Source organism: Pelecanus crispus, chromosome 5 (genome assembly GCF_030463565.1).
Source record: "Pelecanus crispus isolate bPelCri1 chromosome 5, bPelCri1.pri, whole genome shotgun sequence".
Classification (NCBI taxonomy): Eukaryota; Metazoa; Chordata; class Aves; order Pelecaniformes; family Pelecanidae; genus Pelecanus; species Pelecanus crispus.
Window position 1 is genome coordinate 28,861,063 of NC_134647.1, and position 17,753 is coordinate 28,878,815.

Genomic DNA, 17,753 nt, shown 5'->3' on the forward strand with positions numbered 1-17,753 from the left:
TAGGAAGTACAAGCTGCTTTAAAGCGGTAGCAGGTTGTATGTATGTATATATACCCACGCTCCTCCTGCAGTGCAGGCAGGCCTCTCTGGAGTGTATGTAAAATACATGTACGTGCTTGGTAACCTTGATCACGTTCAAAACAGCATGGAGGTTTCCTGAAGGCGCTCTGTCCCACAAGGATCGGGAATGCGGATCCTTTTACGGGCTAACAGACTCCTCGTGCGCTGGAGGGCCGCGCCACCCGACAGGGACCGGCTGCTCCTCAGGTGAGGCGCCGCGGGCTGCGGCACGGCTCTGCTGCCGGGGCTGCCCGCCGCAGCCGCGGCCCGCCCCGCAGGGCTCCCCCCGGCCCAGCCAGCGGCCCCGGGCCGAGGCGCTGCACCACAGCCGCCGGGCGGGCGCTGGAGCGCGGCCCCCGGCGCTCCGCTTGCGGGAGGAGGCGCTGCCCCTGCCTCTGCCCGCAGCCAAGATGGCGCCCGCGGCCTCCCCGCCCCTAGGCGGTGGCTCTGGGGCGTGTGCCGGAATGCGGGCGGGGCGGGCGATGTGGCGAGGCCCGGCCCCCTCCGCCGCCCGGCTGCTGCGCGGCGCTGCCCGGCCGCCAGCCGCCGTGGCCCGGGTAGGCTGGGGGGAGAGGCCGCGGTGGCGCGGGGAGAGCTGGGGGAGGCCGAGGGCGCGGTAGGTGGCGGCGCGGGGCAGCCGCTCTCGCCCGGGAGTGGGCGGCGGGGCAGCGCAGGGCTTCCTCCGCGCCCCGCGGGGGACGGGAAAGGCCGCGGCCGGCGTCTCTGCCTGGGCAGCCGCTAATCTGCGAGAGACGCCGCTGCCTGGGCCCGCCGGGCTCCGGGGCCGGCTGTGGAGCCCGGGGGTGGGGGGAGTAGGGCGGCGGCGGCCGCTGTCACTGCCGGCGGGAGGCTGAGCCGCGCCGCCAGCGCCGCCTCTCCCCGCGCCCTCGGGGCGCCGGCGTCCCCTCTCCGCAGCCCTGCTGCTGCCCCGCGGCTGACTCCCTGCAAAAAAAGAGAAAACGGCACGAATATTAGAAACCAGATTTCCCCATCTTGGGGGGTAATAATGTCAGAGACGAAAGCAACGCGACCTGCCGCCGCGTAATTCTCGAGGTCATCTGTGGGCTTTTAAGTACGGATTTGTTTTTTCCTTCCTCCGCGAAAGGCCTGAAGGGTCTGTTTTCACTTTCAGGGATTAAAACCGAAGCCGCGCTGGCGAGGAACGGACATGCTTGACACTTGTATGCAGTTGCTTGTGTTGTGCTACGTTGTTTACCCGAAAAGGAGCGCCTGAGACCCTGTTATTTTCATCCTTGCCTTCTTCTCGGGTTATGGTATAACTGTAATAATAAAGCGAAAACTGCGGAAAGAGCAGCTGGGAACCGAGCATGGTAGGATCTTGAACAAAAGTCGCTGGTATCGACAAAAAGAGGAAGGGAAGGAATGGCATCCCGAGAGAGGCTGTATGAGCTTTGGATGCTTTACTGCAGTAAGGTAAATATTTTGGGGGGGTTGTTTGTGTGTCTTTTTCCTCTTTTGTTTGGAAGTCAGGTATTCAAAATGTATCTGTAACATCTTTTAACACTTCTTTTTTTTCTTAGAAGTTGCTTAGACTTGTCTAGCTTCTGTAAGGATATAACTGCACTTAGACTATTTACAACTTCAACTCTTGGTTTGCTGTTCAGGTTGGGCTTTTTGTGTGTGAGGTGTGAACACAGTGTTCATGGCTCAGCTTAAGCAGTTACTATAGCTATGTCTTTTAACTGTGTGAATGCGTATGTTAACATAATTCTTTGTTTTGTAGGGCCATGGCATTAAGAAGTATTGTATTAATTTAATACACTGCTGTCTAGTATTTAGCTTTATACTTATTGTTTTCTGTGCAGCTCCAGTTTCATTTAAACTATATTAGCGAAAGCCTTCCCAAAGATTTATTAAGTTACTATTAAGTCTTCCTTTGCTGGTTATCACCGTAACATCTAAGTACTCCATTAATAGTAATGGATTTCCTTCACCTGGCAGGAATGCTGTTAAAATACTGTCCTGTCTCCATTTGCATATTACAGTGTAAAACAATTCATATGTTTAAAGCACAGGTCCTAATTGCCACCAGGTGTGCTGAGTATGTACACAAATTGGATTGCAGATTATCTAAATAGATATCTGTAAAATAAGGAACATAAAAAAAAAACCCTGTAAAGGCAAGGGAAAGGACTGGCCTGCAGTCACATAGGAACTCAGTGGCAGTGGCAAGGATAGCTTTTGATGGCCTTATTCTCTGGTTTTGTTTTGCCTTTTCTCTTTGCAGTCTTATGCTTCTTATGTATCACAGTTTCTTTAACTTTTCAAACCAGTAGGATATTAGGGGTAGAACAAACACTCTCTTGTTCCTCTTCCCAGTTCATTTCTAGAGAAGGCCCATCTCAAGAGCATAGAATGTGAGATTTTAAGTACAGACCATCTGAACAACGCAACTGCATAAAGCAGTCTTAATTGCAGCTTTTCTTAGTTTTTATGTGTGTGCTTTTGCAACCCTAGTGCTCTATACGTAGTTAAAAATAAAACTAGTGCAAACATAACAGTATGGTATAACTTCTTACTGCTATCCGCGTGTGTGATCTGTTGGGTTGAAACATATTTGCATAGACTTTTCCCTTTTAAACTAATGTGGTAATGCCAATGGCAGTAGGAAATGGACTAGCACTGGAGGAGATGGATGTTTTGCCAGTGAGTTCATCGATGTGAGAAGAACAAAGACACTTGGAACAGACTCCAAGAATCCAGGCTTTCCTCAGCTTTGGGAGACACAGAGCTGCAGAGATGAGCCAAGCTCTGGATTTCTTTGCCCAGCCAGTCTTTGTCTCTTTCCTCCCTAGTTCCTTATAAAATTCTTCTGTCTGTTTCATACCTTCTCCCCCTTTGCTTGAACCTTTCATTCAGATGGTATGCTTTCCATCTCATCTGCACGCTAGCAGGAAGTTTGCATAAATAAAGGAGTGCTAATTAAAATGTGTGCTTTAGGTCACTTGGAGGATGTTCAGTTTCTTTATGGGAATGATGTGTACACAGTCTGGTCAGCTCTCAGGTGGTGGAGGATGAACTGTTTAAAAAAAAAAATCTTTTTATATATTCAGCCTTCATAAGCTGTCAGTGACTTTTTTTTGCCTTTTTTCTTCCAGACCCATATATTAAGGGCATGATTCGGTGGATTCATATGTTGATAAGGACTTTTCTTAAGTAGGGAAATACTTTTTTTTTTTTTTTTTAAATAAAATAGCTTGTCTTCAAAATTTGAAGGCAACTAGAATGACTCCAAAAAAAGGAGTCTGCGCTTTTCAAAAAGTGCTACACACAAAACTGGTTTTTCCTTCTCTCTCTCTCTAAACTAGTTCAGGTTAAAATGATATCTCATTCTGCTTGAGACAGGCATCTAGCATAACAGTGTTTCATCTTGGATTAAGTTTGGTGAAGTTAAAAGCAACTGAAGAAGTTAGGTCTTAGCATGTAAAATGTTGTGAAGTCTTAATGTAAATTAGATTGTTCATGTATTGAAAACATCTGTGTGCTGTACTTTGTTCTCCTCAGAGCATTTAGCACAATGGGAAGGTATAGCAATAATCACCAGTGACAGGATGTAGTGGCTTAGGGAGAAGTCTCTCTATACCTGGGACTGCCCAGTGAGGTGTAGTATCATATCCTGTGTGTTGCACTTTCATGACTTTGTGGCTGACATCCTGGGAAGGAAGGTTTGGCAATTTCTCCAAACTACAAAAACTGCTGGAGATTCACAGTTGAGTGAGGTGGGAAATTATTGTGCCACAAATCCCAGATATGTGGCTTTAGTTTTTGCAGCTTTGTTAGCTAAAGAAACAGTGAAATCCAAGCTCCTTTTTTGTGTGATGCTTCAGATTGTTGCTAGTAAGTAGCCTTGTTTGTCTTGCTTTTTTTAGATAATCAGGTCCTTTGTGATAGTATGTTAAATATAGCACCCTGTGCCACACCAGCAAGGCTTTTCAAGGCCTTAAAGTGATGGATAATGCTGTGTTACCATCTTACCATCTATGCTGGATCATGACTCTTGTTCTTTGTGATCATTTGACATCTCTGTCAGCAGCCCGTGTCAGTTGCAACAGTTACTTTTGTGCAAAGTAACATTAGGAAGGCATTTCTCTATTTTCATTGCCTCTTGTGTAGTTTAGCAATTGGAGATTTGGGCAGACAGCAGCATATAACTAGGATCCCTCCAGAAGCAGTCTTTGGGTGACACCATGTATGAGGTGGTTTCTTTTTCTTTTAAGATTATGTTTGAGTGGCTGCAAAAGTTTTTAGTTGGTATTCAGTTGTTTTTCATCTGGCAGTTTCTAATCTAAGATTGGGTTTGGTTTTGGATATTTTTTTTCTGCTTCTGTTCCCCTAAAAGCTATCCTGTAGGTCAGTAGCTACAAAGCTGCAGATTACAGTCTGCCATTTAAGATGTCCAATTAAAGTAGTAGCCACACATGATTTATGATGCTTCTGATGTTGCATGGAAGCAGTTTAAAAATTCATTAAATGTAGTGAAGTTTAGATTTAAGTCACTGGGGTTGTATCACAGCATGGTATTGTTAATAGTCTGAGTTGTTCCTGCCTTGAGTTTTTTGTTGTGGTTTTTTTTTTAATGCTGATGTCAAATTTTCTGCAAAGAAAGCATTGTTAAGGATGCAACTTGCTGGCATGTTTTTTAATGATTTTCAGTTTCAAGTGGTGTCGTGTCTGTGTGTCCGTTCCCCCCAGTTCTCTGTTAATGTACAATGCTATTATTCATTTGAATATTGATACGGATGTAAGCTGCTGGCCTCTCATCCATATGTAGAAATGTGTGCATTTCAAGATAATCAAATTATGTGTAGAATAGGCAACACAGGTCCTTTCTATAGAAGTCACTGGGGAAAATTTTCTCCAGTAGGCTAGGTAGACAATGGTGGTATCATGCATATTGATTGTCAGTTCAAAGCTTTCAATAACCTACACAGGAGCGTGAAACACTTCTTATAAGTGCATATGCAGCAGATACCTGAAAATGCTTTAGTAACATAAGTGTACAGCAGGAGAAGAGCTCTATTAGGTGACCTGAAGTAGTCTGGAAAAAGGACATGCTTTCACGTGTGTGTGACCTTTTCATGTTCATGTGACTGAGGTAGTTTCTACCAGTTTTCCGTTGTAGCCTTAGACCAGCATGGCTGTAATAATATTACTATTGTAATATTAGTTGATTAACCTTTTCTTAGGTTTTAATTATTTATCGGTATACAAAATTAATGTGTGTTTTATAATCCTCTGAAGTAACTGTTACTGCAGATTCAAATTAAGCAGATTCAACCTCTGTCTTATCTGTAAGATTTTAACTATGTGTATTTCATCTCCTCCAGTTGTTCTGGTACATATTTCAGACTCTTAGACATAAAACATGTCAGGATTTCTGATATTTTTTATTTTACTCCGAAAGTGATTGGATACCCTTTATATGGAAAGAGATTTTTTTCTTCTTGATTAAAAAAAAAAAATATCCCCAGTTGCCTTTTGGGGGGGATGGTGTTCAAAGGCATAAATGCAGGCACTTGGCTGCCATATGCACCTTGGAAAATCTTCAGTTTTTATTGTGTTACAATGGTTCTGAACTTTTTCTTACGCTCTTGTCTTCAGTAAAGCCCTGATTTCATTTAAACACTGCCTTATCTTGCAGGTGATATAATAGTTTGACGGGAAGGCTGTGAGTGTTCTTCAGCCAGCTTCTGGCCTATGCTTCACATTTCAAAGAGGGAACATTAAATCTTGGTGTCATTAATACAGTAGGTACTCTGTGTGTTAGCAGTTTTAAAGCTAATCATAACGTTCTGGTCTTTGCTAATGCAGATAGCTAAGACAATCACACCCCTTGCTGTGTTGAGCAGCAGACTTGTGTATAAACTGTCATCTCAAATGTGATTCTTATGTTGTGCTGTATTTCTCGTTTGTTTTTACAAAATCTGATTATATTGAGATAAATAGGTTGTAGTTTTCTCTCTGGTGTAGTGAGGGATATCTATATATTATAAATATCTTCTTGTTTAATATTGTAGCATAGAAAGAGATGTGGTACTTTTTTATAGGAGAGCATTTTGTAGTACTAGATCAAAAGCTGGACAGAAAAAAACATTAAATGTGAACATATGCGTTATCCTAAAAATGTCCTAAAGTGGTTGAAGTCCTGTTACTTTGAGGTTTTTTTTTTCCTCATCTGGGGTCCTTATAGCCTGCCTTACAGGAATCAGAATAAGGCTTGAATGAGAAAGTTAGTGGTCTTGGGTGAAATCATGATTTCTGTGTTAGTCAGGAGCAGACCACTGTAATGAATGAAGTGCTACAAACTGTGGTGTGCTTGCAATGCTAGCTTTTCTGTAATTACATGGTTCTCTCTACAATCGGAAGACCATTGCAATGCAAGTAATTAGAAGCTGAAGCTTTAACGTATAAATATGTGCATTTAATTGGCTTGAGTTAAACTTACATTTGCATTACGAGGACTAAACAGGTCATTTAAATTAATGTGTACTCTGTGCTGTAAGTGAGAAGAGTCTGTGAAAAAGAATAATTTCCATTCATTCCCTGTTCCCGTGTCTTAATCCTAACACACTCTATAGAATTGAGCTATTTGACCTTGAATTATGAGAATAAATTTATGCACCTTTGGATCCTTTCAAGGATGTGCTCATTGGGGGGAATTCTGTTAACACCAGCCACCTTGTGTTGGACCAAAACTAACATAAAAAGAGGGTGATCTTTGATAGTCAAAAAAGTTGGCTTGGAGCAAGAACATACCAGTTTTCTCAGTGTGTGGTGTTACGGTCTTGCTAAGCTGACCTACTAACTACTAAGTATTGTCAGCATGCCTTCGCTACTGTTTTACAAAGTACTGCCTCCCAGACAATATTTTATAGTTCAATTGAATCCCTCAGTCACCTGCATCAAAAGATTGGGGCATTTAATGGGATGTTCAGCAAGTCACAGCAAATGTATACCTTCCAGAAGAGTATTATGAAATTACAAGGGATGGTTCATCAGTTTATATTAAATAATGTGAGTTTTTGCTAGTAAGAGGTTTTTAACATCTGTCCTCGTATAAAATTGGAAAGTGTTTGTATATAAACTAAAAAAGTTTATGATCAAATCCGCTTTTAGACATGACTATTGTAGGGCTGCATAAAGCAGTGTGATTGAACTGAATTCATTCACCTAAATGATGTTGTGGTTGTGTTTCTCAAAGAAATGCAGTTTTAGCAAAATTCTGCTTAGTTGGGGTGAGACACATGTAGTTCAACAAGAATATGATCTTTGATGTTAAACTGTAAGCCCCATGTGAAACACTGACCTTTGCATCCCAAATATGATCTCATCCTGACTGAGCTGGCACTTGTCTTCCTTCTTGTGCAATTGCTGATTTGTCAGTGATTCATATCACATCACTATATATTGCCTTTGTTATAGTAGATAAAGAAGTATTCAGCTTACAGCTAGATGAATGTTCGAGCAAACCAAAAGTTCAGTAAAAGTAGTTTTTCATAAGTCACTGTCATGTAAATTCATGCCTCTGCTAAAAGTAGTGAGTGAAGATTTATTAAACAATTGCTGTGTAAAATATCTTTTCTGCAGATTGTTTTAAATAAATCTCTGCATTCTGAGAGAGTGTAACTTGTAAAAGAGCACGTCACAAGTCACTTGTGGCCATGTATTGGTGAAAATATCTTTCTTCTGTCTTTGAGATGCTTAACTAAGAATGGATATAGATAAACAAGAACAGTTGGTCTTCAGTTCTGAATTTACTGTCTGCTTAGTTAGAGAGATGTCTCATAGTCCAAGAACTAACATAATTCTGATATTTACAAATATAGAACTTTTCATATAAATAACTGATGTGTATATACAAGACATTAGTCTCTTAACTTACAGTAGCTGTTAGCTTTCTTAATTATGGACAAGGGCGACCTGTGCTGATGGCTGTTCAGACACAGAACAGGGACTCTACCACAGAGAATGTAGACTGCAGGTTGAAATAAGACAGCAGATAAATCTAAACAGACAGACATGTAAAAACTGTATCATTTTGCAAGCTACAGATAAATTACTTTTGTTTCTTATCATTCTATAATACATTTGGCAATACAAATATGTAGTTGGTGCTTTTAGGTAAAGAAGCGTCTGAGGTTTGTCCATGCTTTTGCTGTAAGATTCAGGGTTTTACTGGTGTCCAGCATGAGGTTGAAATTCTTACATGTCCACAGGTTTGTGGATTAGTGCTTTACAGAATTAATGAGAAACATTCCAGTTCTGAACATACCAACAAATGTATTTCACGTCAAGCTTTTACTGAAATGAAAGAATTAAGTGTCTTTAAAATGGAATGATTTATCACAAAGCTAGAAACACAGGCTTCTGGTTCTGTGTGTTGATGTACTAATAAGAGTGAATTTAACAAACACTGGGCTGTTGTGTGGTGTCTGAGTTATGGCACTCTTAACTTGTTCATCTGGTTCAGATCCGGGGATAGCACGTGTCCTGATAAGAGTATTGCAAAATAAACTCAAATATGCAGTATGTTTGTGCTGTAATATGGAAATGGGAGAAAGGCTTGCCAGCTGCCCATTGAACAGCATTGTAGCTTAATGTCTGAATCCAAATGTTGTCAATAGATACTGTTAAAATATTTAGAGGCTTCAGAAAGTTTAGACAGCTGCCATAGAAAAGAGAAGAGCTTCTTTAATTACTGAGCTTTTCTTGGTGAAGGATATATATATATAAAAAAGAAGGAAAAACCCCACCAAAACATGTGCATGTCTCCACAGTACAGATAAACATCTTATTTTTTAAAAAGTAAGTAATTTGTTCAGATAACTTTTCCAATTTATCTTCTAGTAAATGGGAGGCTGCAGTAGAGGAGGATGGGATATACAACAGGAAACACCAAGAAATAAAAACTTGATTATTCTCATCATAAACACTGTTTTAAGTTTGACATCTCACCAAGGCTCCTTCATGCATCTCACTGTCTAGCTGTTAGGTATCTGTGCTGATAAAATATTTGTGTGTGGTGATGCTTTCTCTGACATTTAAAGCATTTATGATAATCTGTCCGATTTATGACTGAGGATTGCATGTACCTATAGTAAGCAATAGGAATAAGTGGTATTAAATAATTGTTTGACCATTGAGTAACACTGCTAACTATGGCTGTGTAAAATTAGGAACTAAATTTAACTGTAAGAGTGGCTAATTATACTAGTATCTAAAAGCAGAGCATATTTTAAACCAGTGAGGATATTTAGGAGGTTAAATTCCAAAGGCTTTAAAGGCTTTTGAATGTTTTATCTAGAGGACATTTGAGGGAGGCACAAACAAAACCTCAAAATAAATTCATGATTAAATACTACTCTTACATAGCACAGAGACAGCATAAAATCAAAGCAGATGCTAACCCTTTAATTATCTAATAGATAGCAATTTAACATAGAAAATACACTTTTATTTAAATAACCAGTCTTACTAATTCTGGCTTTTAGACTGAAGTTGTGGGGGGGATAGGGATGAAGACAAATCTTTGAGGACATATTCCTGTAGTCTGAATGAAAACAGTGAATGAGTTTGCTTTTATTTACTAATGTAGGGAGAATTGGTACTCTTTTTATTGTCAATTGTCATTCACCAGAATCTGCCTAAGAACCTGTAGGAGCATTCGATAAGACATTTAAAAACTAATAACGAAGCAAAGGCAGAGGTTGAAAAGGTAGCACTCATATGGGAAAGAAGAATTTAGCATTAATGCCAGAAACATCTATAAAAAGCAAAGTGAAAATGAAGCCGTTTGAGTTGGACTCCTTTAATAAGATAGCAAGATTATTCTTTCAATATTAGTAATAATTTTAGGAAAACGTCATACCTTCATATGGTTTACTGCCAGTTTTCACTTGGAATGTGGAATTCAGGAACTGAAAAAAAGTTTTAAGTTATTGAAACTTCCTATTCTAAAAGCATCATGCAAAAAGAGTGAATGCTTGGCTTCTATGGAAGAATGAGTGGAAATGTTAACCGAAAATATGTGGGGCATCAGCCCAGAGTTTCCAGTGGCATAATCCTCATGGTTTTTGTAGAAAGTGGTTGTGGTAGATGCAGGATGCTTGTAAGTTGCCTTACCAACTCTGTCAGTAAATGCCAATGTCAGCATTTGGCTAATGCATTCAGTTATATAAAACTTGGTATTCATTTACTCGTGTATTTGCTGAATTTAGGACTATCTGGAATGAGCAGTTCTCTTGATAAATGACTGAAGCTTCATGGGAACTGTAGGCTAAATGGTTTATCATGTTCTGAGAAGCAAGGAGGGAAAAGGTTTTATTTGATATTCCTGATTTTTTTTTTTTTTTAATGCCAATTTTGGTTTGATCTGTAGTTTTCACATGCTTTCAAGGACGAACTTGGAATTTGGGAGAGAAAATACTGTGATGAGAAGGATGGTCCTTTAATATTAGTTTTGTGTAATAACCTAAAATACGAAAAAAAGGTCTCAAAAATGGCAACGAGTACAGTGGCTCAGGTGTAACTGCATACAGTTTTTTCTCCACTGGACCCTGCATCATTTACTATACTGGATGGGTAAAGCTCTTGGGAATAAAGCAGGGTATAGAGAACAAGGGTGTTATTTGCAGAAATCTGTCCTCATTATTTACCTGTGCTAATCGTTTAAAAAGTGTACTAGCAGAAGTGCATCGGATGCCCAACAGCAGTTGCACAAGTAACGCAAATTCTGCTATGTCCTAGTTTTCAAGTCTTTGATTTTTTTAAGGGTGCTTTTGAAAAGAGGATTTGGCGTTTTTATACCTTCAGTGTATAGCTCAGCTGCAGTACAATGTTAATGTAAGGCTTGGTGAGGTTGAGAAGACAAAACCAAACAGTTAAATCCATAGCTAAAGAAATAAAAATTTGCTTTAGTTAAATTCGGTGTAAAGTAATCGTGACACTTTGAAACAAATACAGATGTCTTTTTGATAAGTTGTGCACAAGTTCTCAGCCTTTATCTGCTGAAAGACCTGACAATATGTAGCTGTTGATACGGTGAAATAATAGGCTGATGTTTTTACTGTTGTAGCACCATCCTGCTTCCTTTCAGTCTGTGTTAAACATCTGTTGTCTCTTGCATCACACTGAAAGCTAGAAACTTCATGGGGCAAAAGCTGGCTTTGTGTGTGTTGTTGCTAAAACTCAGCCCTTTTCTCATGTAAAACGATGCTATAACTTCGAGTTCCAAAGCAATCAAGCGTTAAGCTCTAAACCTTTCCTAAGCTATAGTTTGAATTTGCATTAAATTTAGGCTTATCTTGACACTGTAGACTTTTGACATCATGTTATTTTAGTTGCCTTTTGAATTATTTAGGATGCTTCTTGTTCCCTTAGGCTTAAAATACAGCTTCCAGCTTTTACTACTGTTGGTTCCTTATGTCAACTTTGATGGGAAAAGCGAATGTTAATAGAACGTAATATGTCACAGTATGGTAAATTCCTGGTAAGTGCACTGTGCAGTGGACTCCAGAAGGCTGAAATACTGTATGCCAGCTTGTACATGGAACTTGGCTAGTGGCACTTTCTATTAAATGTGAAGACATTAAAATCTAAGTTCAGATTAACTGGATTCATCCCATGGATGGCATCAGCCACATGCCTGTTCCAGGCTACAAAGCTGTAATTGTATTGTCATTCAAGAACAACAAAAGAGCAAGAGAAAGAAAAATAGAGGCTTTACTTCCATTTTAGTAAGAAAACTCTTTCATTTTGTTTTTCCAATCTTGTTGGGTATCTGAAATAGAAAGGAAATCAAGTAACAGCTCTCAGATTAACTTTTTCTTTAACCTAAGGCATTAGTGGAAGATTATCTTTCTTGTTTTGAAAAGAGAAGAAATACATTAGCTTTGACTTCTAATGTTTGTGAGCTAAATTTTATCATGATTGATGGCTATAGGTTTACTTTGGTATCAGTCTCTATGCTAAACAGTATTTTAACTTGTCCCAAAATAGTTGTTTCTATAATGATTCAGTGCAACTCCCATTTAATAAACAAAACACACCCCTCCCCCTTTTTTAATTCCAGAAATGGAACAGAGTGCTTGTGTGAATTTTCAAAAAGGAGGTTTATAATTACTTGCCAGGAGCCTTTCTTCTTTTGGTTCAACAGTTGATTCAAAAATCAGTATTGTGATTAAAATGAAAAGTTCTGCCCAAAGGTGATTCCCTTGATAATTAGAATTGATTGAATTTTGATAAATTTAGCCAGTTTATAAGCATTTATCATCAAGTGTTTTAGTAATTCTAACTGTAGTATTGCTGCTATAATGAAGCTTTTCAGGTTTTATTTTGGCATTTTACAGATTTGAAAGGCTCACAAAAAGCATAAGCACTTTGACATATTTCAGAATAAAGGCTGCTAGGAGACCTTGTGCTGAAAATGTTGCCTTTTATGTCTGAAAGTGTGAAGAGGAAAAAGCTCCCTTAAAACAAACCACCTAATCCCGCAATGAATAGTTTATTTCAAACAGTGTTGGGAAATGTTCTACAATTCTTCATTATACCGACTACTTCAATTAGTTTTAAGACTCTTAAACTCTCCAGTGATCTAAAGGCAGTATTTCATATTTAATTTCCTAATGTTACTTTTGTAGGTCTAGTTCAGCCTTAACACCAAGGGATTGTTCTTATTTTAAATATAATGCTTGGGGATGGGGGATTAGTTATAATACCAGTGCCAGTGAGATTTTATGGTGGTGCTTCTAAGCCGAAATCCACTTTGAAGGCTGACTGACTGCTATGCACAGTAGTCGGACCAGGCTGGCTATTTTATGACTGCATGTTAAATTTAACGACTTCAAACAAGTGTCTTGTCAAACAAGTCGGGCTTGTCTGACAGTCGGACTCTGAACTGCCCTGCAGGGAATTTTTGCCTTTAGAGCACGGAATGTGACACTGCAAATAGCCTCGGGTGGATCCAGCTTTTGTTTTTAGCAACTACTACTTCCTGATCGTAGCTATAAAAATTGCACTGAGCTTTGACCTTCTAGTTGTGGCTGTTTGCTTGAAGCCTTAGCAGAAATGGAAGTTACTGTTAAATCTAAAAGCAACACAGATATAAGTACATAAATAGTGTTGATTTGATACCTTGGGTAAATGTGCCTGCATTCCACAGGCGCAGGTCTAAAGACTTTCAGTGGGAGGACTTCAATGCCAGTTTTGCGTACAATGTTTTCATTTAACTTAGAGTAAGCTGTAAGAGTTCAGTACTACCTGGCTTGTTATGTCATACCGCCTGTCTGTGGAATGGCAACGAAAGGGTAATTATGAAAGTGGGGAATAAGAGAACATACTCCATAGGTTTCACTGCTTTTACTGGTAATAAGGCTTCTGAGTACTTAAGATGCTTTATTATGGTCTGGCTAAGTTACACTGCTTCCTTAGGAGGACTGCAGATACAATGGAGTAGCTAACAATTTATAGTGAATCAGCTGGAGCTGGGGTTGCAGTTCAGTGATGTGTTGCGCTCAGTAGCAACACAGATCTAAAGTATTGCCATACCCAAGGGACGCGATCTTCTGCCACGTGGTGACACAGGTATTTGTCAGCTTGCAACATGTACTGGCTTGGAAAGTGGATCTCGCATTGAAGAACACAGATGTATTCATGTTCAAATTAGGTCAGTTTGTGTTCTGCTGTTAATGTGGTTTACCACTTCTATCATGAGAAAACAGAGGATAGTTGAAAAGGTGGGTGGGAAGAGAACTCAACAGAAATAAATTCTGAAATCCACTGAATTTAAACTTAAGATTAAGCAGCAGCAGCTGACCTCAAAAAACATGTTCAGTTCAAGGTAAAGATGCTGGGTAGGAAAATTGCAGTGTACGTGGTGCACAGGAAGCAGCTGATACCCATTACTGCTGTCTGGTTTTATTATGAAATTAGAATTTTAAACCAATGTAAAAAGACAGTTTTTCTCCTAAACCATCACGCTTCTGGTTTGGTAAAATGTAAGATGCATTTGAAATACGTAGGCTGGTCTTCAGAAAGGTGTGTATTTAGCTATGTTTTAGGAATGGACATTTTTGTGTACTTTGCCATTGTAAGTTTCCTTTCTTAAAACTGCTTCAGTAAAATTTAGATTTCTTGCAGCTTTCAACAGGTGACTGGTGCATGGGGTCTGGGCTGATTGCTGCTAAAAGAGAAAGGAAAACCTGGGCCAGGTTCAAAGTTTGAAAGCTGTAAAAACAAAAAAACCTTCTGTTTCTAACATCTTTGAAATAACTTATATGTCTTAATTTGTAGCAAAACTGTTAAATATTGGATCACTTTTTCCTGGAACGATGTACTCTTAGTTTGTAAGTCTTCATTTTTGTTTGTTTCTGAAAAGGTGGCATACTTCTATTAGATAGTTTATAATGCAGATTTATTTCTTAGTGTTTCTTATGTTGCTAAGTGATCTTGTTTACTTTTTTGCCTTGATGATTTTTTTTCTAATATTTTTTTTCCCCAAGTGGTGTTGAGTTAGTGATATTGCCTGGATGGAAATCTCTAGGTTTGACTCAGAATGAGTCAGCTCTTGTTTAAGCTCTTTTCTGCTGGCACATACCAGAAGTGTTACCTGGTATTTTGATAGCAAAGCTGATTATTTTAACAACTTGGAATAATATAAAATTTGCTGGCAGGGGATTGAGGTAGAAGGGAGTTAGGTTAAATAGTGTGCTGCAGGTAATGACCAAACAGTACTGCAGTTCTTAGTTTTTACCAGAATTGGGAGGAGTTTTAGTGACAAAGTGAATTGAGCAGTATGTGCACTACAGGGAAGCAAAAACTTGTGGCCTTTTGTAACATCTGTGGCCTACTCTTGTCATCTGCATAATTGCTTTTTCTTGCATGTTTTGTCTGCCAATGTTCTGTCTTGCTGCTAGTCTGCACTGATAGCCTAGCAAAGGCCTTATAGTTTAAGGATAAGGAGGTTTAATTTAATCTTAAGCTTGAAGCTGATTTGGGCTATATCATTAAAAAGGAGCAAGCAGACATTTAGTCTAATGTCGTCTTTTGTCCTCCCCTTGCCCTTCTCTCATCCATAACCTTTTGTTAAAGCAATTTTAAGTCAGATAATGATGTTATTTGCACAGCTTCCTTCATGGTACATGACCAAGAAAAACTGAGGTGTCTTATAAAAGTTTACAATTAACGATGAGCCTCAGCTGTGCCATGAAACAATTTTAATTTTGGAAACCAAATAGAATCAATTTAGTAATTCATGTTATATTTCAAGGAGAACTTGCTCATGCCAAGAAAAAACAAAGCAGTTCGTTCAACAGGAAAAAAGTCAAATAGGTTCAGTTTTTGCACATGCATGGACATTATTATCATTAGATGCATGAACACATGCATATGGCAAAGTTCCTGTTGGTTACTTCTCTATGGATGCTATTGCTTTGTAGCCTGAGCTATATTGTAACTGCTAAAATCGTATCCTGGTTTTCTTCATCTTTATGATCCTGTGAAATAGCTTGCATGTGGCTAAAATAACTTGCTGTGAATTACAAGACAGTTAAAGTTTTAAATATGCAAACGTTTTTAAAAAGCCATGATGTCTGAAGACAGCATCTCCTGCTACTTCTAGCTCATTCTTTCAGGATATTAACAAGTCTTCTTGCCCATCTTTTGGTTTGATTTTCAAGGTGTTTGATCTCTGAACCTGAGAAATGTGTGTTCTATACTTACCTGGTTGAGATAACCTGTCAGCCTCTGTAGCTTAAACCCGTAGCTTGGAAACCTTGAATTTATCTTCATCTCAACAGCTTTCTTCATTCTGTATGTCGCAATTTCATGTTGAGGACAATAATAGGTGTGTGTTTTAAGATAACTTAACCATTTGGTAGTTCACTGCATATTAAACATGACGACAAGGCTACATTGCGCTTACAGGACATAATACTTCTTTGGCAAATTTTTAACAGAAAAAGAAAGGGAGTGATGACTTCAAATCATTGAAAGGGGAATAAAAGCAGACATGAGGAGAAGGAAGATTATAAAGGAGGGAGAGATTAGGAATGAAGTGGAAGAAGGGGAAATAAGACAATTAGGAAAAATTAGAAAGAAAATGCAGTAAAGGCAGTGGAAGCAAATAAGGTAAGATGTATCTAGCTGAGGGTTTTATTTGGCACCTGTTGTCACAGTATCTGAACACGTTTCATATATAATTAATAGTGATAGTGAAGTAAATTGTGTCTGGGTGTTTCTGACACTTCTTGCTTGAGTTTGGGGATATGGGGAAAGGTAAAGTTTAGAATGAGAAAGGGATTCCCATGTTTTATAACTCCTGTACTTGCAGTGGAAAGGTGCTCTGAGAAGAGTTTGCAGCACTTCAGATTCTGAATTTCCATTTTTATTTTACTCTGTGGGAGGCTGTTTTGTATGTAGCTGTTTTGCACTGACAGGACTGTGTGTCAGTCTTTCTTGGTGACTCTTTCTTTTACATTGACATTGCCCCAGAGTACTATGTGTGTTAGAGTTATTCACAGACTGCTCCTTGGTCTTAACACTGCAGGGAAATAATCTGTTATTTGGGAACATCTATGGTAATATAAAGGCAACAAGCAAAAGGGAGGAGATACAGAAAAGGGGAAAGAGAAGGATGAACAAAAAAGTTTAAAAATTTCTGCAAAATTTTATAAACTACGGAGTAGATTTAGAAATAATTTAAAATCTGTAATACTTTAAGCAAATATTTTAAAGTTATTTTGAAAATTATTTATAACAGAATGTGGGACTGCATGGATGTGTATTAATGGACATGACTGTACAGTCTTTGTGGAGGAATATGTTAGCTATGGTCTAGCAGCTTGCTTTTGAAAATTAAGCAGCTTGAATTCTAATATGAGGCTATCTCAAACGGCATATTTTGACAGAATTTTTCCTGTGGTGGAAGAAAAGTTGAAAGCTCCTTAGCATCTTTCCCCAGCTCCCCAGGGACAGACCTTTTTCCTATGCAAGTTTATATTGCAAGGTGGCTCCTTCAGAGCATATTCTTAATGTCCCTTGAATTTCTTCTATATTAGAATATCCTGTTGTACTTTCCTCATAATGGTTTGGGGTAAATGGCAAACACAGGTGTTTTTGGAAATGCAAAGCTTAGACATGATTTTGGGTTTAGGGCTACCAAACCGAGATACGACTTGTCTCACTATCTTGGGTTTGCCAGGGTATGACCCTGAATGTGATAACATTAAAACAGTGTGGCATAAGAGAAGCCTTGTTATTACAGCAGATAGATTAGTAGAAGCTAGAAGAAATAGGTTGGGTTGGTTTTTTTTTTCCTAGTGTTATATTAGCCCTAAGTTACCAACACCTAATCAACCAACTGCTTCTGGCATACAATTTACCTGTTGCTTTTGCAAGTCTTGTCTGTTTGGCAATGCTGTGGGTTCTAGTGTCTGTCCTCCCTGCTGCCACAGTACCCAGCCCTGAGGAACTGCTGGCGTGAACAGTCTGTGTGCTCTACTAAGAACAACTAGGAAGCCTGAGTTTAAATTCCTGTCTGTTTTATAGATATCTAGTATACAAGTTGCAGGCTCTGCATTGTCTATTGGAACACTTCATCTGGTTCTAATCTGCTGCTAGCTGCCATATTGATCAATGAATGAAGCAAAAAGCAAATTATTTTGTGATTAGGATTG

General features: G+C 39.1%; 1 protein-coding gene across 4 annotated transcripts in view; it reads left to right on the forward strand.

Moving 5' to 3' along the window:
• The first annotated feature begins 586 nt into the window (after positions 1-586).
• The window catches only part of NBEAL1 (neurobeachin like 1), a 96,778-nt gene continuing 79,611 nt past the window's right edge, over positions 587-17,753 (forward strand). For all 4 annotated transcript variants that reach the window (XM_075711089.1, XM_075711091.1, XM_075711090.1 and 1 more), the window contains exons 1-2: positions 587-617; positions 1,193-1,494. In XM_075711089.1, the coding sequence (XP_075567204.1) occupies positions 1,444-1,494 (51 nt within the window). In that variant the 5' untranslated portion in view covers positions 587-617; positions 1,193-1,443. The remainder of the gene's footprint in view (positions 618-1,192; positions 1,495-17,753) is intronic.